Source organism: Schistocerca serialis, chromosome 12 (assembly GCF_023864345.2).
Source record: "Schistocerca serialis cubense isolate TAMUIC-IGC-003099 chromosome 12, iqSchSeri2.2, whole genome shotgun sequence".
NCBI classification, from domain to species: domain Eukaryota; kingdom Metazoa; phylum Arthropoda; class Insecta; order Orthoptera; family Acrididae; genus Schistocerca; species Schistocerca serialis.
Genome location: NC_064649.1, coordinates 116,512,005 through 116,537,742, shown reverse-complemented (window position 1 = coordinate 116,537,742; position 25,738 = coordinate 116,512,005). Strand labels below are relative to the sequence as shown.

At 45.5% G+C, this 25,738-nt stretch overlaps 1 protein-coding gene and 1 non-coding gene across 2 annotated transcripts in view; one reads left to right on the top strand and one right to left on the bottom strand.

The window, feature by feature from the left end:
- Positions 1-15,482, bottom strand: part of LOC126427981 (uncharacterized) — a 724,905-nt gene extending 709,423 nt beyond the window's left edge. Inside the window, exon 1 of the mRNA XM_050089866.1 lies at positions 15,400-15,482. Coding sequence (XP_049945823.1) covers positions 15,400-15,467 — 68 coding nt within the window. The 5' untranslated portion in view covers positions 15,468-15,482. The remainder of the gene's footprint in view (positions 1-15,399) is intronic.
- Positions 15,016-15,090, top strand: Trnas-gga (transfer RNA serine (anticodon GGA)). Its single transcript has one exon. It is a non-coding gene; the product is annotated as a tRNA-Ser (tRNA).
- Positions 15,483-25,738: the final 10,256 nt, after the last annotated feature.

Below are 25,738 nucleotides of genomic sequence, written 5' to 3'. Positions count from 1 at the left end.
GCCTGGAACCGCAAATTGTTCTCTATAAACATAAACGATTTGGCACCAATCTGCGATTGTTAGCTGATGATGCCGTGGTGTAGATGACGGTATCGAAATTGAGTGTTTTTTTTTTTTTTTTGGTCATCAGTCTACTCACAGGTTTGATGCGGCCCGCCACGAATTCCTTTCCTGTGCTAACCTCTTCATCTCAGAGTAGCACTTGCAACCTACGTCCTCAATTATTTGTTTGACGTATTCCAATCTCTGCCTTCCTCTCCAGTTTTTGCCCTCTACATCTCCCTCTAGTACCATGGAAGTCATTCCCTCATGTCTTAGCAGATGTCCTATCATCCTGTCCCTTCTCCTTATCAGTGTTTTCCGCATATTCCTTTCCTCCCCGATTCTGCGTAGAACCTCCTCATTCCTTACCTTATCAGTCCACCTAATTTTCAACATTCGTCTATAGCACCACATCTCAAATGCTTCGATTCTCTTCTGTTCCAGTTTTCCCACAGTCCATGTTTCACTACCATACAATGCTGTACTCCAGATGTACATCCTCAGAAATTTCTTCCTCAAATTAAGGCCGGTATTTGATATTAGTAGACTTCTCTTGGCCAGAAATGCCTTTTTTGCCATAGCGAGTCTGCTTTTGATGTCCTCCTTGCTCCGTCCGTCATTGGTTATTTTACTGCCTAGGTAGCAGAATTCCTTAACTTCATTGACCTCGTGACCATCAATCCTGATGTTAAGTTTCTCGCTGTTCTCATTTCTACTACTTCTCATTACCTTCGTCTTTCTCCGATTTACTCTCAAACCATACTGTGTACTCATTAGACTGTTCATTCCGTTCAGCAGATCATTTAATTCTTCTTCACTTTCACTCAGGATAGCAATGTCATCAGCGAATCGTATCATTGATATCCTTTCACCTTGTATTTTAATTCCACTCCTGAACCTTTCTTTTATTTCCATCATTGCTTCCTTGATGTACAGATTGAAGAGTAGCGGCGAAAGGCTACAGCCTTGTCTTACACCCTTCTTAATACGAGCACTTCGTTCTTGATCGTCCACTCTTATTACTCCCTCTTGGTTGTTGTACATATTGTATATGACCCATCTCTCCCTATAGCTTACCCCTACTTTTTTCAGAATCTCGAACAGCTTGCACCATTTTATATTGTCGAACGCTTTTTCCAGGTCGACAAATCCTATGAAAGTGTCTTGATTTTTCTTTAGCCTTGCTTCCATTATTAGCCGTAACGTCAGAATTGCCTCTCTCGTCCGTTTACTTTTCCTAAAGCCAAACTGATCGTCACCTAGCGCATTCTCAATTTTCTTTTCCATTCTCCTGTATATTATTCTCGTAAGCAGCTTCGATGCATGAGCTGTTAAGCTGATTGTGCGATAATTCTCGCACTTGTCAGCTCTTGCCGTCTTCGGAATTGTGTGGACGATGCTTTTCCGAAAGTCAGATGGTATATCGCCAGACTCATATATTCTACACACCAACGTGAATAGTCGTTTTGTTGCCACTTCCCCCAATGATTTTAGAAATTCTGATGGAATGTTATCTATCCATTCTGCCTTATTTGACCGTAAGTCCTCCAAAGCTCTTTTAAATTCCGATTATAATACTGGATCCCCTATCTCTTCTAAATCGACTCCTGTTTCTTCTTCTATCACATCAGACAAATCTTCACCCTCATAGAGGCTTTCAATGTATTCTTTCCACCTATCTGCTCTCTCCTCTGCATTTAACAGTGGAATTCCCGTTGCACTCTTAATGTTACCACCGTTGCTTTTAATGTCACCGAAGGCTGTTTTGACTTTCCTGTATGCTGAGTCTGTCCCCTTCCGACAATCATATCTTTTTCGATGTCTTCACATTTTTCCTGCAGCCATTTCGTCTTAGCTTCCCTGCACTTCCTATTCATTTCATTCCTCAGCGACTTGTATTTCTGTATTCCTGATTTTCCCGGAACATGTTTGTACTTCCTCCTTTCATCAATCAACTAAAGTATTTCTTCTGTTACCCATGGTTTCTTCGCAGCTACCTTCTTTGTATCTATGTTTTCCTTCCCAACTTCTGTGATGGCCCATTTTAGAGATGTCCATTCCCCTTCAACTGTACTGCCTACTGCGCTATTCCTTATTGCTGTATCTATAGCGTTAGAGAACTTCAAACGTATCTCGTCATCCCTTAGTACTTCCGTATCCCACTTCTTTGCGTATTGATTCTTCCTGACTAATTTCTTGAACTTCAGCCTACTCTTCATCACTACTATATTGTGATCTGAGTCTATATCTGCTCCTGGGTACGCCTTACAATCCAGTATCTGATTTCGGAATCTCTGTCTGACCATGATGTAATCTAATTGAAATCTTCCCGTATCTCCCGGCCTTTTCCAAGTATACCTGCTCCTCTTGAGATTCTTGAACAGGGTATTCGCTATTACTAGCTGAAACTTGTTAGAGAACTCAATTAGTCTTTCTCCTCTTTCATTCCTTGTCCCAAGCCCATATTCTCCTGTAACCTTTTCTTCTACTCCTTCCCCTACAACTGCATTCCAGTCGCCCATGACTATTAGATTTTCGTCCCCCTTTACATACTGCATTACCCTTTCAATATCCTCATACACTTTCTCTATCTGTTCATCTTCAGCTTGCGACGTCGGCATGTATACCTGAACTATCGTTGTCGGTGTTGGTCTGCTGTCGATTCTGATTAGAACAACCCGGTCACTGAACTGTTCACAGTAACACACCCTCTGCCCTACCTTCCTATTCATAACGAATCCTACACCTGTTATACCATTTTCTGCTGCTGTTGATATTATCTGATACTCATCTGACCAGAAATCCTTGTCTTCCTTCCACTTCACTTCACTGACCCCTACTATATCTAGATTGAGCCTTTGCATTTCCCTTTTCAGATTTTCTAGTTTCCCTACCACGTTCAAGCTTCTGACATTCCACGCCCCGACTCGTAGAACGTTATCCTTTCGTTGATTATTCAATCTTTTTCTCATGGTAACCTCCCCCTTGGCAGTCCCCTCCCGGAGATCCGAATGGGGGACAATTCCGGAATCTTTTGCCAATGGAGAGATCATCATGACAATTCTTCAATTACACGCGTTACGTGTCTTTAATGCAGTGGTTTCCATTGCCTTCTGCATCCTCATGTCGTTGATCATTGCTGATTCTCCCGCCTTTAGGGGCAATTTCCCACCGCTAGGACAAGAGAGTGCCCTGAACCTCTATCCGCTCCTCCGCCCTCTTTGACAAGGCCGTTGGCAGAATGAGGCTGACTTCCTATGCCGGAAGTCTTCGGCCGCCAATGATGATTATTTATCAAAATTTAGGCAGTGGCGGGGATCGAACCCGGGACCGAAGACGTTTTGATTATGAATCAAAGACGCTACCCCTTTTTTTCCCTTTTGTTCGTTGTTCGTTGTGTTTGTTCGTTGCGGACGTCACATGACATCCCGTTAAGTTCGTTTGTTGATCGTTTCACTCCGTTTTTTTTTTTTTTTTTTTTATTACAGAGACCAACCAGCTCTCTAACCGAACACGCTGAGCTACCGTGCCGGCACCCCTAGACCACGGGTGACCTTGAGTGAGTGTAGGACGAAACAATGCGACTTTGAAAAATTTTCTAGTTGTATATGAAGATATAGTACTGGAGGGCAGCGTGGAGGGTAAAAATCGTAGAGAGAGAGCAAGAGATGAATACACTAAGCAGATTCAGAAGGATGTAGGTTGCAGTAGGTACTGGGAGATGAAGAAGCTTGCACAGGATAGAGTAGCATGGAGAGCTGCATCAAACCAGTCTCAGGACTGAAGACCACAACAACAACAACAAGCTGCTGGACGATCATCATCCTGTACGGGTGAAACTTAAGACCATCACGTAAGATGCGGTGAAGCGAACGACGTGACATACCCAGCGCTACAGCCTGTTGTCTAGCCGGTCGTTTCCAACTAGCAAGAACTACCATTCTCATTCAGTGTCCATTTTCCGGAGTACGAACTGAACGGGGAAGACCGGGTGGTGTGTTTTTCATCACGGATCCCGTACTTCTAAACGCTGCAACCCATCGGGGTACAGTATTTCGATCAGGCACAGCACAACTCTAAAATTTTGACGGAAAAGACGTTGCACTGTGACTACGGAATCACTGTTCCTAAAATACTGCTCGACAATGAACACACGATGCTGTACGCTCCAACGCTCTATAGCGACTGAAACTGCATTGTATGGGCAGTCTGCCAACATTCATTCGAGCTCAATACACCCCCTCTCGTCGCAGCGTACCAGCGGTTCAAAAACATGGCGTTTCCTGTGCTCCACCCTGTACATAAATAAGTCGCACTTTCATTTCGCACGCTCCCTGCAGCGTGGGAAAGGGGACCACGGTTCCACCGCTGTGCTGACGAGTTGGTGGCGGTACACTAGTGGGACACTCATACAGCACTTTCTCATGCTTTACCGCAAAGCAGACCACGCAACTGTCCACAAAAAGCACATAAAAGGCAAAGCGTCGCATGTGTTAAATGAACACGATGTCAGCAAAGACATTCTCTTCTACGCGTGACAAATGATAAGTCTTCGAAATTTACGTGCAGGTTACCTTACAGACGTTCTGAAGCATATCTTATTAGTATTACTGCACACGCATCGCGCCATTACTATTAAAAAAAAAAAAAAAAAAAAAAAAGTTCAAATGTGTGTGAAATCTTATGGGACTTAACTGCTAAGGTCATCAGTCCCTAAGCTTACACACTACTTAACCTAAATCATCCTAAGGACAAACACACACACCCATGCCCGAGGGAGGACTCGAACCTCCGCCGGGACCAGCCGCACAGCCCATGACTTTAGCGCCCTGGACCGCTCGGTTAATTCCGCGTGGCGCTATTACTCATTCGGGACGGTGCATCACAGTGCTGAATTAAATCCGTAGTGCCCTCGAGACAATAAACTCGTTGTTGACAGGTCCAAGAGCTAAATATGCAACTGCACCTGGTTTTCTGCACAATTATACGTCCATTCCGTCATAGCAGTAATTGCCTTTCGTCTGAGCCCTCCGTGTGTCGTTTGCGTTAAGACTATACCTCACGTAATTACAGAAAGCTGCCACAAAACAAGAGAAGGCTGCTCCAGGAAACGTAACCGACTGGAAGGTTCCGTTCACGATCTGACCGCTGTTTGTGTATCACATACGACATACAAACTATTCGGAATAGAATCACAGATGCTATCGAAGATTCTCTTAATTCACAGTCCAACGAGTAATACAATGAGAAATGCACCACATTCATTTGATTAAACACTATCCACCGTGGTGAAAAAAATTCCAACGCGAAAAATGAATGCAGAGTAATGAAATTTCGAGAATATATTTATCTAGGTAACATACACTGCAAGGTCACGGATAATGTAAGCGCAAGATAAGGCACTGCAAATGTGATATGCTGGTGCATTAATAGCGTGTGTAGCAGCCAGAATGTTGAATGCAAGCATGCAAACGTGCATGCACTGTATTGTACAGGCGTCGGATGTCAAGTTTGTGGAAGGGTGTACCATGGCTGTTGCATATGATCGGTCAGTACAGGGACAGTTAATGCTGTTTGTGAATGATGTCCCACACGTGCCCGATTGGAGACAGATCTGGTGATCGAGCAGGCCAGGCAACATTTCAGTACTCTGTCGAACATGTAGGGGCACCACAGCGGTATTTGGGCGAGAGTTATCCTGTTGGAAAATACTCCGTGGAATGTTGTTCGTGAATGGCAGAACAAAACGTCGATTACCCAGGCCAGGCAACATTTCAATACTCTGTCGAGCATGTTGGGGTACAACAGCGGTATTTGGGCGAGAGTTATCCTGTCGGAAAACACTCTGTGGAGTGTTGTTTGTGAATGGCAGCACAAAAGGTCGAATACCCAGGCCAGGCAACATTACAATCCTCTGTCAAGCACGTTGGGATACAAGAACGGTATTTGGGCGAGAGTTATCCTGCTGGAAAACACTCCGTGGAATGTTGTTCGTGAATGGCAGCACAAATGGTCTAATCTCCAGGCCAGGCAACATTTCAATACTCTGTCGAGCATGTTGGGGTACAACAGCGGTATTTGGGCGAGAGTTATCCTGTTGGAAAACACTCTGTGGAGTGTTGTTTGTGAATGGCAGCACAAAAGGTCGAATACCCAGGCCAGGCAACATTACAATCCTCTGTCAAGCACGTTGGGATACAACAACGGTATTTGGGCGAGAGTTATCCTGCTGGAAAACACTCCGTGGAATGTTGTTCGTGAATGGCAGCACAAATGGTCTAATCCCCAGGCCAGGCAACATTTCAATACTCTGTCGAGCATGTTGGGGTACAACAGCGGTATTTGGGCGAGAGTTATCCTGTCGGAAAACACTCTGTGGAGTGTTGTTTGTGAATGGCAGCACAAAAGGTCGAATACCCAGGCCAGGCAACATTACAATCCTCTGTCAAGCACGTTGGGATACAACAACGGTATTTGGGCGAGAGTTATCCTGCTGGAAAACACTCCGTGGAATGTTGTTCGTGAATGGCAGCACAAATGGTCTAATCCCCAGGCCAGGCAACATTTCAATACTCTGTCGAACATGTAGGGGCACCACAGCGGTATTTGGGCGAGAGTTATCCTGTCGGAAAACACTCTGTGGAGTGTTGTTTGTGAATGGCAGCACAAAGGTCAAATACCCAGGCCAGGCAACATTACAATCCTCTGTCAAGCACGTTAGGATACAACAACGGTATTTGGGCGAGAGTTATCCTGCTGGAAAACACTCCGTGGAATGTTGTTCGTGAATGGCAGCACAAATGGTCTAATCTCCAGGCCAGGCAACATTTCAATACTCTGTCGAGCATGTTGGGGTACAACAGCGGTATTTGGGCGAGAGTTATCCTGTTGGAAAACACTCTGTGGAGTGTTGTTTGTGAATGGCAGCACAAAAGGTCGAATACCCAGGCCAGGCAACATTACAATCCTCTGTCAAGCACGTTGGGATACAACAACGGTATTTGGGCGAGAGTTATCCTGCTGGAAAACACTCCGTGGAATGTTGTTCGTGAATGGCAGCACAAATGGTCTAATCCCCAGGCCAGGCAACATTTCAATACTCTGTCGAGCATGTTGGGGTACAACAGCGGTATTTGGGCGAGAGTTATCCTGTCGGAAAACACTCTGTGGAGTGTTGTTTGTGAATGGCAGCACAAAAGGTCGAATACCCAGGCCAGGCAAAATTACAATCCTCTGTCAAGCACGTTGGGATACAACAACGGTATTTGGGCGAGAGTTATCCTGCTGGAAAACACTCCGTGGAATGTTGTTCGTGAATGGCAGCACAAATGGTCTAATCCCCAGGCCAGGCAACATTTCAATACTCTGTCGAGCATGTTGGGGTACAACAGCGGTATTTGGGCGAGAGTTATCCTGTTGGAAAACACTCTGTGGAGTGTTGTTTGTGAATGGCAGCACAAAAGGTCGAATACCCAGGCCAGGCAACATTACAATCCTCTGTCAAGCACGTTGGGATACAACAACGGTATTTGGGCGAGAGTTATCCTGCTGGAAAACACTCCGTGGAATGTTGTTCGTGAATGGCAGCACAAATGGTCTAATCCCCAGGCCAGGCAACATTTCAATACTCTGTCGAGCATGTTGGGGTACAACAGCGGTATTTGGGCGAGAGTTATCCTGTCGGAAAACACTCTGTGGAGTGTTGTTTGTGAATGGCAGCACAAAAGGTCGAATACCCAGGCCAGACAACATTACAATCCTCTGTCAAGCACGTTGGGATACAACAACGGTATTTGGGCGAGAGTTATCCTGCTGGAAAACACTCCGTGGAATGTTGTTCGTGAATGGCAGCACAAATGGTCTAATCCCCAGGCCAGGCAACATTTCAATACTCTGTCGAGCATGTTGGGGTACAACAGCGGTATTTGGGCGAGAGTTATCCTGTCGGAAAACACTCTGTGGAGTGTTGTTTGTGAATGGCAGCACAAAGGTCAAATACCCAGGCCAGGCAACATTTCAGTACTCTGTCGAACATGTAGGGGCACCACAGCGGTATTTGGGCGAGAGTTATCCTGTTGGAAAACACTCCGTGGAATGTTGTTCGTGAATGGCAGCACAAAAGGTCGAATCGCCAGGCTGACGTAAAAATTGCAGTTAGAGTGCATGAGATAACCACGAGAGTGCTCCTGCAGTCATACGAAATCGCGCCTCAGACCATGACTCCAAGTATATGTGCACAGTGTCTGGCAAGCAGGTAAGTTGGTTGCAGGCCCTCAACAGGTCTCCTTCTAACCATCACTGGCATCGAGGCAGAAACAGATTTCATTACGAAACACAACAAACATCGAACCTACCCTCCGATGATGTCTCGCTTGACACCACCGAAGTTGCAAAAGTTGCAAATGATGGTGGTGATTTGGAGTCAGTGGAACGCACGCTACAGGGCGTCCGGCTCGGATCTGTCTTTGAAGCAACAGATTTGTACCAGTTTGTTGTGTCACTGCGGTACCAACTGCAGCTCAAATTGCTGCTGCAGATGCAGTACAATATAGCAGAGCCATACGCCATTATTTTCCATGTTGCCTACCTAACGGCTTTTTGGCGAAACAAAAATTTTATTTTACGGCATTTCGGATGGTTATTGATCCGATTTAAAAAGTTAAAAATGATGTAATCTACACACTGAGAGGAATAATGTAAAGTTACGGGTTTAACACAGTAGGTCAAGAGTTAAAATTTAGAAATTGGGTGCTTGGCTTGTCGGAGCGGAACTCACAGCGAGCAAATACTCGGACTTAGCGAGTATTTGAGAATGAGAGCATTTAGCGACTTGCAACAAACTTTACTGATAATTTCACATCTTCATGAAACTTTTTCTCGCTGAAACCGCTCACAAAATGATGAAAGGAAAGACGTTTATATCCTGCTACATTTCCGCTGATCTTGCAGAAAACCTGCTGCATCAGGCAACACGCAATTTATTACTTCCTTATCACTAACTGTTTTCGTGACAAATTCTGCAGACGGTATCCACGTACAGATCTGCACGTACCTGCAAAATACACTCCTGGAAATTGAAATAAGAACACCGTGAATTCATTGTCCCAGGAAGGGGAAACTTTATTGACACATTCCTGGGGTCAGATACATCACATGATCACACTGACAGACCCACAGGCACATAGACACAGGCAACAGAGCATGCACAATGTCGGCACTAGTACAGTGTATATCCACCTTTCGCAGCAATGCAGGCTGCTATTCTCCCATGGAGACGATCGTAGAGATGCTGGATGTAGTCCTGTGGAACGGCTTGCCATGCCATTTCCACCTGGCGCCTCAGTTGGACCAGCGTTCGTGCTGGACGTGCAGACCGCGTGAGACGACGCTTCATCCAGTCCCAAACATGCTCAATGGGGGACAGATCCGGAGATCTTGCTGGCCAGGGTAGTTGACTTACACCTTCTAGAGCACGTTGGGTGGCACGGGATACATGCGGACGTGCATTGTCCTGTTGGAACAGCAAGTTCCCTTGCCGGTCTAGGAATGGTAGAACAATGGGTTCGATGACGGTTTGGATGTACCGTGCACTATTCAGTGTCCCCTCGACGATCACCAGTGGTGTACGGCCAGTGTAGGAGATCGCTCCCCACACCATGATGCCGGGTGTTGGCCCTGTGTGCCTCGGTCGTATGCAGTCCTGATTGTGGCGCTCACCTGCACGGCGCCAAACACGCATACGACCATCATTGGCACCAAGGCAGAAGCGACTCTCATCGCTGAAGACGACACGTCTCCATTCGTCCCTCCATTCACGCCTGTCGCGACACCACTGGAGCCGGGCTGCACGATGTTGGGGCGTGAGCGGAAGACGGCCTAACGGTGTGCGGGACCGTAGCCCAGCTTCATGGAGACGGTTGCGAATGGTCCTCGCCGATACCCCAGGAGTGTGATAGGGTATAAGTACGTTTTTAGTCATTATTCTGTGACCATGTTATAGAATATAGACAATTCTTTGTTTTAAATTCTGAAGAAGACACTCCTAGCAGTGTTGAAACCAGGTTAATTTGTTAAAAATAGTGACCGAGGGCTGTTTTTCTTTCAATTGTAACTATTCACGGTCTCTGAACGTGCGGCCATGAAAAAAAAAAAAGGATTGGTCTAAGCTGTCCTCCAGACGTTACAGGTGGGTGACACCAGTGCACATGAAGCAACCCGAATGGAGGCAGGTGTATCAGAAATAGCGCGTGATTCACTGCGGTGAAGGGCTAAATGGAGTGGCAGGATGCGTGATAACCACATACAGCATTGCCTACTGCCCACTTCTACGTAATAGGCACATAAGAATGAGAGGACACATTGTTCTATTCCTCAACACGAACATACGTCGATGTGACAAATGTCATGAGATAGCCATATGCAGATGGTTGTAGTATCACATACCAAGGTATAAAAAGGCAGTGGATTGGTGCAGCTGTCATCGGTACTTACGTAATTCACGTAAAAAGGTTCCAGACGTGATTATGGCTGCTCCCCGGGAATTAATAGACTTTCAATGCTGAATGGTAGTTGAAGCTAGAAGAAGGGGCACTCTGGTGATTTCTCAAACTGGGGAACAATCAAGAATGGGGTGCCGCAAGGTTCGGTCTTAGGTCCTCTGCTGTTCTTAATATATATTGATGACTTGCGATTCTACATTCACGAAGATGCAAAACTGGTACTTTTTACCGATGATACAAGTATAGCTATCACACCCAACAGACAAGAATTAACTGATGAAATTGTGAACGATGTTTTTCAGAAAATCATTAAGTGGTTCTCTGTAAATGGGGTCCTGGGTGTTGTGTGATGTCCTTAGGTTAGTTAGGTTTAAGTAGTTCTAAGTTCTAGGGGACTGATGACCACAGCTGTTAAGTCCCATAGTGCTCAGAGCCATTTGAACCATTTTTGTAAATGGGATCTCATTAGACTTTGACAAAACACAGTACATACAGTTCCACACAGTAAATGGGATGACACCATTAATAAATATAGACTTCGATCAGAAATCGGTAGCTAAGGTAGAATATTCAAAATTTCTAGGTGTATGCATTGATGAGGGGTTGAACTGGGAAAAAAAACACACTGAAGATCTGCTGAAACGTTTGAGTTCAGCTACTTATGCTATTAGGATCATTGCAAATTTTGGCGATATACATCTCAGTAAATTAGCTTACCACGCCTAGCTTCATTCTCTGCTTTCGTATGGCATCATATTCTGGGGTAACTCATCATTGACTAAAAGAGTGTTCATTGCACAAAAGCGTGTAATCAGAATAACTGCTGGAGCTCATACAAAATCATCCTGCAGACATTTATTTAAAGAGCTAGAGATCTTCACTGTAGCCTCACAATACATATATTGACTTATGAAATTTGTCATTAACAATCCGAATGAATTCAAAAGTAATAGCAGTGTACATGGCTACAACACTAGAAGAAAGGATAATCTTCACTACTCAAGGTTAAATATAACTTTGGCTCAGAAAGGGGTAAATTATGCTGCCACGAAAGTCTTTGGTTCAAAAATGGTTCAAATAGCTCTGAGCACTATGGGACTCAACTTCTGAGGTCATTAGTCCCCTAGAACTTAGAACTACTTAAACCTAACTAACCTAAGGACATCACACACATCCATGCCGACTGCAGCGCCTCGAACTGCACAGCCACTTCGGCCGGCAAAGTCTTTGATCACTTACCTAATAGCATCAAAAGTCTGACAGATAGCCATATAGCATTTAAAACGAAATTAAAAGAATTTCTGAATAGCAACTCCTTCTACTCATTAAGATGAATTTTTGGATACAGTAAGCGGGCAATTTCCCCACCCCCCATCAAAAAAAAATTGTCATGTAATATTTTGTGTAATGTAGTATCTTGTACAGACACCTTTTATTAACCGTGCACGTTCCACATCATTACGAAGTGTCGTATTCATGATCTATGGAACAAGTACTAATCTAATCCAATCTATTTCAAATGGCTCTGAGCACTATGGGACTTAACATCTGAGGTCATCAGTCCCCTAGAACTTAGAACTACTTAAACCTAACTAACCTAAGGACATCACACACATCCATGCCCAAGGCAGGATTCGAACCTGCGACCGTAGCGGTCGCTCGGTTCCAGACTGAAGCGCCTAGAACCGCATCTATTTCGGAAATCGTTAGGGACTGCAATATTCCGAGATCCACAGTGTCAAGAATGTGTCGAGAATAACAAATTTCAGGTGTTACCTATGGCCACGGACATTGCAGAGGCCGATGGACTTCACTTAACGACCGAGAGCAGCGGCGTTTCCGTGGATTTGTCGCTGCTAACAGACAAGCAACACAGCTTGAAATGACCGCAGAAATCACTGTGGGACGCACGGCGAACGTACCCGTTAGAACTGTGCGGCCGAAATACGGCGTCATTGAGCTATGGCAGCGGACGACCGGTGTGGGAATCTTTGCTAGGAGCACATCACCTGCAGCGCCTCTTCTGGGCTGCTGACCATATCGATTGGATCCTTGACGAGTGGAAAACCCTGGGCTGGTCGGATGAGTCCCGATTTCGGTTGGTAAGGGCTGATGGCGCGGTTCGAGTATGGCGTAGACCCCACGAAGCTATGGACCCAAATTGTCAACAAGACACTGTGGCGGCTCCATAATGGTGTGGGCTAAGTTTACATGGAAGGCACTAGCTTCTCTGGTCGAACTGAAACGATCAGTGATTGGAAATGATTATGTCCAAAATGGCTCTGATCACTACGGGACTTAACTTCTGAAGTCATTAGTCCCCTAGAAGTTAGAACTACTTACAAGGAGACGGCACGACCGTGGGGTCCAGGATTCGTCCGAAATTTTGTGTGGTGAAAGTGGACCCGTAACACCTCACGTAGTTAAAATATTAGGACGAACTACTCGGAAAATCCCGGGAAAAATCGATCCGAAGTTTCTCAAGTGCCTTATGAGTATAAAATGTTGGTCCATTGCCGAGCCGCCTACATGGTTAGTGCTCGGACCCTTACGCCAGAGGGCGCGCGTTCGATTCCTCTTCTGGCACATTTTTTTTTTCCTTCTGTTGCTTGCAAAATTGCAGCGCATTGTTACAGGAGAATAGTGAAATTAATTCCCGGGAAGACTGTATAAAAATTCATTCTACAATTCACCATCAGTTATCGTCACCAATATTCCGAGACATGATTCAATATGCCTGGTTTGCCTCAAAATTATCAGAAACTCAAAACATTTTCGTAAATGTTAATGGGGCATATTTTTGTACAGACTTATTGCAAACGCCCTGTGATTGTAAAAAATCCGCTTTTATATGTTGCGCAAGATGACGCAAAAATTATTGCTTTGTTTGTTTTTACGATAATTACCACTGCAGTTCTTGTTTATAATTATTATATGTATAAAAATTGAATGTCCCCCAATCGAATTTGTTATTCTGATTAAAAAACCAATGATTCTCCTTGTATACTTTACAATGAAAAATGGAAAACCCACAGCCATGAATTGTGTTGTTGGACAAAAAAAAATAATTTTTATTCAATAATGTAACTAATTCGTTAAAGATAATGTAGCTCTGGGGAACTTTCTGAATAATTGGTGGAATAACAAAAGAAAATGAAACAGAACAAAAAAAAGTGCCAGAGTAGGAATAGAACCCGAGACCTCTGGCGTAACAGTCCGAGCCCTAAACATCTAGGCCAGACGGCGGCTCGGCAATGGACTAACATTTTATACTCATAAGACACTTAAGAAACTTTGATCGATTTTTCCCGGGATTTTCCGGGTAGTGCGTCCTAATATTTTAACCACGTGAGGTGTTAGGGATCCTCTTTCACAAAATTTCGGACAAATCCCCGACCCCACGCTCGTGCCGACTCCTTGTTAAACCAAACCAACCTGAGGACACCACACACATCCATGCCCGAGGCAGGATTCGAACCTCCGACCGTAGCGGAGACGCGGTTCCAGACTGTAGCGCCTACAACCGCTCGGCCACACCGGCCGGCATGATTATGTCCGGTTACTTCAGTTCCAGCCATCCATGGAATTGATGCTCCCAAACAACGATGGAATTTTTATCGATGACAATGCACCATGTACTGGGCCACAAATGTTCGGGACTGGTTTGAAGATCATTCTAGAGAATTCAGGCGAATGATGTGACCACCCAGATAGCCCGACATGAATCCCAACGAACATTTATGGGGTATAATCGAGAGACCAGTTCGCGCACAAAATCCTGTACCGACAACACTTCCGCTATTATGTGCGGTTATAGAGGGCAGAATGGCTCAATAATGAGATTTTCACTCTGCAGCGGAGTGTGCGCTGATATGAAACTTTTCTGCTAGATTAAAACTGCGTGACGGACCGAGACTCGAACTCGTGATCTGTGCCTTTCGCGGGCAAGTGCTCTAATCTGCCAGGAAGTTTGATATCAGCGCACACTCCACTGCAGAGTGAAAATCTCATTCTGGAAACATCCCATAGACTGTGGCTAAGCCATGTCTCCGCAGTATCCTTTCTTTCAGGAGTGCTAGTTCTGCACGGTTCGCAGGAGAGCTTCTGTAAAGTCTGGAAGGTAGGAGACGAGATACTGGCAGAAGTAAAGCTGTGAGTACCGGGCGTGAGTGGTGCTTCGGTAGCTCAGATGGTAGAGCACTTGGCCGCGAATTGCAAAGGTCCCGAGTTCGAGTCTCGGTGCGGCACACAGTTTTAATCTGCCAGGAAGTTTCATATCAGCGCACACTCCGCTGCAGAGTGGAAATCTCATTCTGGAAACATCCCCCGGGCTGTGGCCAAGCCATGTCTCCGCAATATTCTTTCTTTCATGAGTGCTAGTTCTGTAAGGTTCGCAGGAGAGCTTCTGTAAAGTTTGGAAGGTAGGAGACGAGGTACTGGCAGAAGTAAAGCTGTGAGGACGGGGCGTGAGTCGTGCTTGGGTAGCTCAATTGGTAGAGCACTTGCCCGGGAAAGGCAAAGGTCCCGAGTTCGAGTCTCGGTCCGGCATACAGTTTTAATCTGCCAGGAAGTTTCAGAATGGCTCAATATTTCTGCAGGGAGCTTGCAACAACTTGTCAGGTACACGCCGGAGCAAAAAGAGGTCCGAGATTAGGAACTATCCCATGACTTTTGATACCTCACTGTATTGTTGTAGGAGGTTTTCTTCTAGTTTTGACCAGTACTACCTCCTGCAGAAATATGTGACACTGACTTTTTAAATACACTATACAACTGCGAAACACGGCTGATGTCAGGGGTCAAAACCAAACTTATGTGGTTATCAAGAAAGAGTTACACAGATGAGAAAAAAGCGGACCTCTTGAAATCCTCGCAGCGTCGGCAAACCGCCTGCTTCCGATGGCCGGGTCCGTGCAGCGTAGCCATTACGCTGCCGCTGACATAACACAGGACGGGCTGGGGCTGTCACTCGCTGCACCGCGCAACACGCAACCGCGTACAACGCACCGCATGCTCCAGATGCCTGGCGGCTACTGAGCAGCCAGATGTGCGACAGCGGGCCACGCGTGAGACGGGCCGAGTGGTGGGGGGAGGGGTGACCGGGTGGGGGAAGTCGTGAGTGCGAAGGGTGGGGGAAGCGAACGCAGCTTCGTGGACCGGCCGAGGCCGTCTGGCGGCTATTCTACTCCACTGCGGCGATAGGCGACCGTGGTACGAGTCGACTGGCTGGCCATTTCGATTGCTTAAACCAATCGCTTAATCATATCGATGACGTGAATCCTGATCATCGATTGTTCGATTAATTCTTACGTTACGGTCTTTTCCCGTTCCTCGTATTGGCCAACAAAGGACCACGTGTGAACCCCAAGTCCTTGTTCTCTTCTTTCCTTTCACTACTCTTACACCTCTGTACTATGTCTTTTTTCCCTGTCCTCTGATTACTTCACACCAGTTTTTTTCACAAACCTACCTTGGAATCCTTCCATATTCAGTACCTTTTCACTAAACACTTCTCAGTTGTTTCTTCAACTTTTCTATTATCGAATCCTGCCTCGGGCATGGGTGTGTGTGATGTCCTTAGGTTAGTTAGGTTTAAGTAGTTCTAAGTTCTAGGGGACTGATGACCTCGGATGTTAAGTCCCATAATGCTCATAGGCATTTTTTTTAGTTTTTAAAAAGTTTTCCTCAATTTCTGCAAGTTTCCACTTTTGAAAACCTCTATTACTTCTTCTAATTATCTTTGCTGGTTCCTTTCTTTGCTGTTTAAATTGATCGTAGTGTTCAATTTTTCTTGAGCATTTCCATTTTTTCTCCATTTTATGGGCTCTCTGTTGAAGCTCATTCACATACTTCATTCTACCATACATTCTTTTCATTTTTGATCGACTCAAATATTTTTCGTGCAGCATTATTGTCTGCAGATAATTCTGGCCTGTTGCCATGTTTATCTATTTTATTGTCGCCTTGATTTTTTGAATCGATTCTTTTGTTGTGGTAAACAGTTATGTATTATTTTTTATTAGTTCTTGGCCTATAAAGCATTCGACTGGAATCACTTAGATCCCAGAAGCGCATATAATGCTTACATTCTTCTGGCACCAACATCTCATTCTCTTCAGAGCACACCATCGCTCACGCAACTCGTGTCAGGAAGAGAAGCAGACAAGACAGCAAACGAAAGAGTTCTGTAACTTCAAAAATGGTTCAAATGGCTCTGAGCACCATCGGACTTAACTTCTGAGGTCATCAGTCGCTTAGAACTTAGAATTACTTAAACCTAACTAACCTAAGGACATCACACACATCCATGCCCGAGGCAGGATTCGAACCTGTGACCGTAGCGGTCGCGCGGTTCCAGACTGTAGCGCCTAGAACCGCTTGGCCACTCCGGCCGGCGTTCTGTAACTGCTAGCGACCAAGTGGAGAGGGCGCGATCTTCCTTTGGCGGTTCGCTAAAACACCGACAAACAGCGGAACACGAACGAACACTAGCGAATGCCGTTTGCTCAGGCGCGCCTAGTGTCTACACCAAAGAAAACTGCCGCCCGGTTTTGTGCGTTCGCTCCGGCGCAGTGGGGCCTTCATATTGCGATCTAGGCTATACCGGTAATAGTGAAGAGAGCAGTGTGCGTGAGGAGGAGTTAAATGGTGGGGAGTGAGAGGGAAGGGTGGGTAGCGTGGCTGTGTTGGAAAATTTGTGGTAAGCTCTTATGGACCATACTGTTGAGGTCAGCGGTCCATAAGCTTACCCACTACTTAATCTAACTTACGTTAAGGACAACACGCACACCCATGCCCGAGGGAGGACTCGAACCTCCGACGGTGGGAGCCGCGCGAACCGTGACAAGACGCCACAGACCACGCGGCTACCCCGCGCGGCTGTGGCTGTGTTAATCACGAAACGTGACAACATGCTAGTACATACGGCTGCAGCCGTCTTCCCTCGGTGCGGTATACTTCCACTAAAACGTGCCCCTCACAGTCTTAGACTCGCGTGTTCCCTAGCCGTTAACACTTTGTCGTGAATCCACAGGTTGGAAGCGCTGCTCAAGGCTACGTCTTATAAAAGAGAAGGAAGACTTTTGACGGCGTGACCTACATCTGTATCTACAGTGGTATTACTTGCACTCACTTTTAGATTATGCAAAGCGTAGTTTTACGATCAGATCTAACAAAAAGGGCTAACTCAGTGCAAAATAAACTAGGCTACCCGCATCGCTCAGTGTGAATCGACAAATTTCCGCGAGCTCATCGCTGATGGGCTACAGAGGGAGCGATATACGGGAAACTACCTAAACAAAAAGAAAAAAAAATCACATCATCAGCGAAGTGTGGAAAGTGGGGAGACAATACTGTGTTGGTGGGCTGATTTCGGGGGAAGAGAGCAAACTACGAGGTCATCGGTCTCATCAGATTAGGGAAGGATGGGGAAGGAAGTCGGCCGTGCCCTTTCAAAGGAACCATCCCGACATTTGCCTGAAGTGATTTAGGGAAATCACGCAAAACGTAAATCAGGATGGCCGGACGCGGGATTGAACCGTCGTCCTCCCGAATGCGAGTCCAGTGTGCTAACCACTGCGCCACCTCGCTCGGTAATACTGTGTTGAGAGAAAGTATCCTGTCGCAAACTGGGCTTCAATATGAAGAAACGTAATTAACCGGATTTATACATCAGAGGCCAACGCAGCGTGATACCAAACAGTCAATGATCTACCCGAGTGGCAAACCAGCTGGTTAGCGCAATCGGGCGGAGGCAAATAATGTCTGTAACATATGAGAGCTAAAAAAAAAAAAATTAAAACTCCTCCAGAACAGGCCTTGAAGCTCCAGCGGTACCGACCGGCCGCCGTGTCATCCTCAGTCCATAGGCGTCACTGCATGCGAATATGGAGGGGCATGTCGTCAGCACACTGCTCTCGAGGGCCGTATGTCAGTTTCCGAGACCGGAGCCGCTACTTCTCAGTCAAGTAGCTCCTCAGTTTGCCTCACTAGGGCTGAGTGCACCCCGCTTGCCAACAGCGCTCGGCAGACCGGATGGTCCAAGTGCTAGTCCAGCTCGACAGCGCTTAATTTCGGTTGTTGTTGTTGTTGTCGTGGTCTTCAGTCCTGAGACTGGTTTGATGCAGCTCTCCATGCTACTCTATCCTGTGCAAGATTTTTCATCTCCCAGTACCTACTGCAGCCTACATCCTTCTGAATCTGCTTAGTGTACTCATCTCTTGGTCTCCCTCTACGATTTTTACCCTCCACGCTGCCCTCCAATGCTAAATTGGTGATCCCTTGATGCCTCAGAACATGTCCTACCAACCGATCCCTTCTTCTGGTCAAGTTGTGCCACAAACTTCTCTTCTCCCCAATCCTATTCCATACTTCCTCATTAGTTATGTGATCTACCCATCTAATCTTCAGCATTCTTCTGTAGCACCACATTTCGAAAGCTTCTATTCTCTTCTTGTCCAAACTATTTATCGTCCATGTTTCACTTCCATACATGGCTACACTCCCTACAAATAGTTTCAGAAATGACTTCCTGACACTTAAATCTATACTCGATGTCAACAAATTTCTCTTCTTCAGAAACGCTTTCCTTGCCATTGCCAGTCTACATTTTTTATCCTCTCTACTTCGACCATCATCAGTTATTTTGCTCCCCAAATAGCAAAACTCATTTACTACTTTAAGTGTCTCATTTCCTAATCTAATTCCTTAAGCATCACCCGACTTAATTCGACTACATTCCATTATCCTCGTTTTGCTTTTGTTGATGTTCATCTTATATCCTCCTTTCAAGACGCTATCCATTCCATTCAACTGCTCTTCCAAGTCCTTTGCTGTCTCTGACAGAATTACAATGTCATCGGCGAACCTCAAAGTTTTTATTTCTTCTCCAAAGTTTTTATTTCTTCTCCATGGATTTTAATACCTACTCCGAATTTTTCTTTTGTTTTCTTTACTGCTTGCTCAATATACAGATTGAATAACATCGGGGACAGGCTACAACCCTGTCTCACTCCCTTCCCAACTGCTGCTCCCCTTTCATACCCCTCAATGCTTATAACTGCCATCTGGTTTCTGTACAAATTGTAAATAGCCTTTCGCTCCCTGTATTTTACCCCTGCCACCTTTAGAGTTTGAAAGAGAGTATTCCAGTCAACATTGTCAAAAGCTTTCTCTAAGTCTACAAATGCTAGAAATTTAGGTTTGCCTTTCCTTAATCTTTCTTCTAAGATAAGTCGTAAGGTCAGTATTGCCTCACGTGTTCCAGTATTTCTACGGAATCCAAACTGATCTTCCCCGAGATCGGCTTCTACTAGTTATTCCATTCGTCTGTAAAGAATTCGTGTTAGTATTTTGCAGCTGTGGCTTATGAAACTCATTGTTCGGTAATTTTCACATCTGTCAACACCCGCTTTCTTTGGGATTGGAATTATTATATTCTTCTTGAAGTCTGTGGGTATTTTGCCTGTCTCATACATCTTGCTCACCAGATGGTAGAGTTTTGTCATGTCTGGCTCTCCCAAGGCCATCAGTAGTTCTAATGGAATGTTGTCTACTCCCAGGGCCTTGTTCCGACTTAGGTCTTTCAGTGCTCTGTCAAACTCTTCACGCAGTATCGTATCTCCCATTTCATCTTCATTTACATCCTCTTCCATTTCCATAATGTTGTCCTCAAGTACATCGCCCTTGTAGAGACCCTCTATATACTCCTTCCACCTTTCGGCTTTCCCTTCTTTGCTTAGAACTGGGTTTCCATCTAAGCTCTTGATGTTCATACAAGTGGTTCTCTTATCTCCAAAGGTCTCTCTAATTTTCCTGTAGGCAGTATCTATCTTACCCCCTAGTGAGATAAGCCTCTACATCCTTACATTTGTCCTCTAGCCATCCCTGCTTAGCCATTTTGCACTTCCTGTCGATCTCGTTTTTGAGACGTTTCTATTCCTTTTTTCCTGCTTCATTTACTGCATTTTTATATTTTCTCCTTTCATCAATTAAATTCAATATTTCTTCTGTTACCCAAGGATTTCTACTAGCCCTCGTATTTTTACCTACTTGATCCTCTGCTGCCTTCACTACTTCATCCCTCAAAGCTACCGATTCTTCGTCTACTGTATTTCTTTCCCCCATTCCTGTCAATTGTTCCCTTATGCTCTCCCTGAATGTCTGTACAACCTCTGGTTCTTTCGGTTTATCCAGGTCCCATCTCCTTAAATTCCCACCTTTTTGCAGTTTCTTCAGTTTTAATCTACAGTCCATAACCAATAGATTGTGGTCAGTGTCCACATCTGCCCCTGAAAATGACTTACAATTTAAAACCTGGTTCCTAAATCTCTGTCTTACCATTATATAATCTATCTGATACCTTTTAGTATCTCCAGGGTTCTTCCATGTATACAACCTTCTTTCATGATTCTTGAACCAAGTGTTAGCTATGATTAAGTTGTGCTCTGTGCAAAATTTTACCATGCGTCTTCCTCTTTCATTTCTTTGCCCCAATCCATATTCACCTACTACGTTTCCTTCTCTCCCTTTTCCTACTACCGAATTCCAGTCACCCATGACTATTAAATTTTCGTCACCCTTCACTATCTGAATAATTTCTTTTATTTCATCATACATTTCTTCAATTTCTTCGTCATCTGGAGAGCTAGTTGGCATATAAACTTGTACTACTGTAGTAGGTGTGGGCTTCGTATCTATCTTGGGAACAATAATGCGTTCACTATGCTGTTTGTAGTAGCTTACCCGCATTCCTATTTTCCTATTATTATTAAACCTATTCCTGCATTACCCCTATATGATTTATCTGACGGGAACGGTGTTACCAGTGCGGCTAGGCTGTTGACCAACATATGAGAACTACAAAACACTAATTCACATGTTACACGATAAACGAAACGTCAAAATGGTTCAAATGGCTATGGAACTTGACGTCATCAGTCCCCTAGAACTTAGAACTACTTAAACCTAAGTAACCTAAGGACATCACACACTTCCATGCCCGAGGCAGGATTCGAATCTGCGACCGTAGCAGCAGCGCGGTTCCGGACTGAAGCGCCTAGAACCGCTCGGCCACCGCGTCCGGCCAAATGTCAAAATTTGAGGGGAAAAAGTACTGTAGGCCTGTTGCTTACTAGTCGAGCGGAGAATTATTTCATTCCGAAAATTTTAATAAAGCGCGAAAGAAAAAACTGTAACAAAATACTATCTCAAAAACAAATACAACTCAGTCACGTGGTTAAGGGGCTCCGGTAAGGCTCAAAATCATGAAAAGTTCAATTTTTACTTTTCTGCGTTTTCTGAATCTGCAGACTATTACCTTTTAATAGATATATAATTTATTCAATTCCGAAGACTACAACTATTTTTAAATTTTTTTTGAAATGTGTTCTACATGGGCGTGACCCACTGTGGCGCTGTTAAACTGCTGTCAAATGGTGTTATTATTAACGTCCGTGTTCATCAGGTACATTTTAGTGATGTGAGATAAAGTATGTGTTGTGGCTAACCTGTGATGGTTCAATATATATTGCTGGTGTGATTGTCGATTGTTTCATGTTTATTTACTCTGTCGTTATCTCGAAAATATTCGTAATTAATTCTGTTTCTTGAGTCTCTGTTTTGTTGAAGTATAATAATGAGTAAAAGTAAAGTTATTAGAAATCCTCTGAAGGCTTTTAAGAAAAGGAGAAATGTTGGAAAGCCAAAGGTATGTGTTATTACTGTAAACAATAAAGACGATAATCAAGTGAGTGAACCTAACCTGTCAAGTACACCTGCCCATGGCAGTCAAAGTGGGAAAGAAAATACTTCACAGAAGAAGCTTGATTCAATGAGTGCAAACTATGAATGTTTTATGGGCGAATCGGATGTGAACGAAATATTTGATATGTCGGTTCTCAAAGGAATTTTTTCAAACTGTGTAAGATGTATTCATTGTAGTGAAGTTGGTCTGGAACTCTCCATAATAAAGCACGTAGGACTTGCTAGTGAAATACAACTGAAATGTGATAAGTGCTCATACATGACCACCTTTTGGAACAGTGTTGCAGTAACTGCAACTGAAGAAAATGGTAGCAAAATCTACGAACACAACAACGAGCGATGCTTGCTTTAGACAAGGAACGCCTTCGGGCTGCAGACAGGGCTGTAAAGAGTCTAGAAATACAAGCAAGAGTAAACAGGAGGAGGAACAAGAGGAAGCTGGAGGAGGAGTTTGCAGAGGGTGAAGATAATCCATCCTATGGACCTGGAATGCACTAAAAAGTTAATCCAATCTTTGTCGCTCGATTCCCAAAACTTTTATCTTCTCATAATAATTACATGTTTTCTAAGGATCTTCCAAACGTATTTGTTTCAAACTTTCAGTAAATGTTACACAGTACCTTCTGCATAATTTAACACAGCCTTTTTCCAAAAAACTATATACACTCCTGGAAATGGAAAAAAGAACACATTGACACCGGTGTGTCAGACCCACCATACTTGCTCTGGACACTGCGAGAGGGCTGTACAAGCAATGATCACACGCACGGCACAGCGGACACACCAGGAACCGCGGTGTTGGCCGTCGAATGGCGCTAGCTGCGCAGCATTTGTGCACCGCCGCCGTCAGTGTCTGCCAGTTTGCCGTGGCATACGGAGCTCCATCGCAGTCTTTAACACTGGTAGCATGCCGCGACAGCGTGGACGTGAACCGTATGTGCAGTTGACGGACTTGGAGCGAGGGCGTATAGTGGGCATGCGGGAGGCCGCGTGGACGTACCGCCGAATTGCTCAACACGTGGGGCGTGAGGTCTCCACAGTACATCGATGTTGTCGCCAGTGGTCGGCGGAAGGTGCACGTGCCCGTCGACCTGGGACCGGACCGCAGCGACGCACGGATGCACGCCAAGACCGTAGGATCCTACGCAGTGCCGTAGGGGACCGCACCGCCACTTCCCAGCAAATTAGGGACACTGTTGCTCCTGGGGTATCGGCGAGGACCATTCGCAACTGTCTCCATGAAGCTGGGCTACGGTCCCGCACACCGTTAGGCCGTCTTCCGCTCACGCCCCAACATCGAGCAGCCCGCCTCCAGTGGTGTCGCGACAGGCGTGAATGGAGGGACGAATGGAGACGTGTCGTCTTCAGCGATGAGAGTCGCTTCTGCCTTGGTGCCAATGATGGTCGTATGCGTGTTTGGCGCCGTGCAGGTGAGCGCCACAATCAGGACTGCATACGACCGAGGCACACAGGGCCAACACCCGGCATCATGGTGTGGGGAGCGATCTCCTACACTGGCCGTACACCACTGGTGATCGTCGAGGGGACACTGAATAGTGCACGGTACATCCAAACCGTCATCGAACCCGTCGTTCTACCATTCCTAGACCGGCAAGGGAACTTGCTGTTCCAACAGGACAATGCACGTCCGCATGTATCCCGTGCCACCCAACGTGCTCTAGAAGGTGTAAGTCAACTACCCTGGCCAGCAAGATCTCCGGATCTGTCCCCCATTGAGCATGTTTGGGACTGGATGAAGCGTCGTCTCACGCGGTCTGCACGTCCAGCACGAACGCTGGTCCAACTGAGGCGCCAGGTGGAAATGGCATGGCAAGCCGTTCCACAGGACTACATCCAGCATCTCTACGATCGTCTCCATGGGAGAATAGCAGCCTGCATTGCTGCGAAAGGTGGATATACACTGTACTAGTGCCGACATTGTACATGCTCTGTTGCCTGTGTCTATGTGCCTGTGGTTCTGTCAGTGTGATCATGTGATGTATCTGACCCCAGGAATGTGTCAATAAAGTTTCCCTTTCCTGGGACAATGAATTCACGGTGTTCTTATTTCAATTTCCAGGAGTGTATTTTTGAATATATAAATAAAAAATTGCAAAAAAATGTTGTGAATTTTCATTACAATTGAAAAAAAAATCATTTTTAATAACTGAACTAAAATTTTGTAAAATCCCTGTGTTAAGTTGTAGCCCATATTCCAATAAATAATCTGTAAAAAGTTCAACTTCCTACCTCAAATACTTTGTGAGGAAAGATGTAATTTATAAGCGTTATTTTAACATTGCAAGTATAGGGCGTTCCGGAGCCCCTTAACATGATAATGTACACATTATGTACTGAATATACAAGGTACGAATGAGCCAATAGAGGTCATTATCTTCATGCTTGCCGAGTATGAGGGAAGCGCCACATCCAGCGACAACAAAGGAAGACATGGAAATACACGGATCAGCCAGAACATTATGAACACCCACCTACCATCAGTATAAACGCGTCTAGGCTGTAGCAGCGTCGCCTGGCGAGGAAAGACTGCTAATGAGACACACACAGCCGCGCGGTTTGAGGCGCCATGTCACGGACTGCGCGGTCCCTCCCGCCACAGGTTCGAGTCCTCTCTCGGGCATGTGTATGTGTGTGTGTGTTTTGTTCGTAGCATAAGTTAGTTTAAGTAGTGTGCAAGTCTAGGGACTGATGAAATTGCTCTGAGCACTATGGGACTTAACATCTATGGTCATCAGTCCCCTAGAACTTAGAGCTACTTAAACCTAACTAACCTAAGGACATCACACAACACCCAGCCATCACGAGGCAGAGAAAATCCCTGACCCCGCCGGGAATCGAACCCGGGAACCCGGGCGTGGGAAGCGAGAACGCTACCGCACGACCACGAGATGCGGGCAGGGACTGATGACCTCAGCAGTTTGGTGCCTTAGGAACCCAGGCAGAATAGGGAAGGCGCGCTATCTGAGTTCGACCGGGGGCAGATTGTAATTGCTCGGAGGCACAGCACTAGCATCTCGGAAACTGCACGACTTATCGGGTGTTCGAGGAGTGCTGTGGTGAGTGTCTTCACCACGCGACGAAACCAAGGTGAAAGCACGTCCAGGCGTCGTGGGGTTGGCTGGCCGCGCCTCGTTACTGCTGTCGGACGTCGTAGGCTGGGCGGACTGGTAAAACAGCACAGGTGGCGAACTGTGGCAGAACTAACATCAGACTTTAATGCTGGGCAGAGTACAAGTGTGTCTGAACACACGGTGCACCGAACTCTCCTAAGGATGGGTTTCCGCAGCCGACGACCCACGCATGTGCCAGTGTTAAAAGCACGACATCTACGACTGAAATGGGCACTTCACCATCGGCACTGGGCGTAGGCGCAACGGCAGAGCGTTGCAAGATCTGATGAATCCCCATACCTA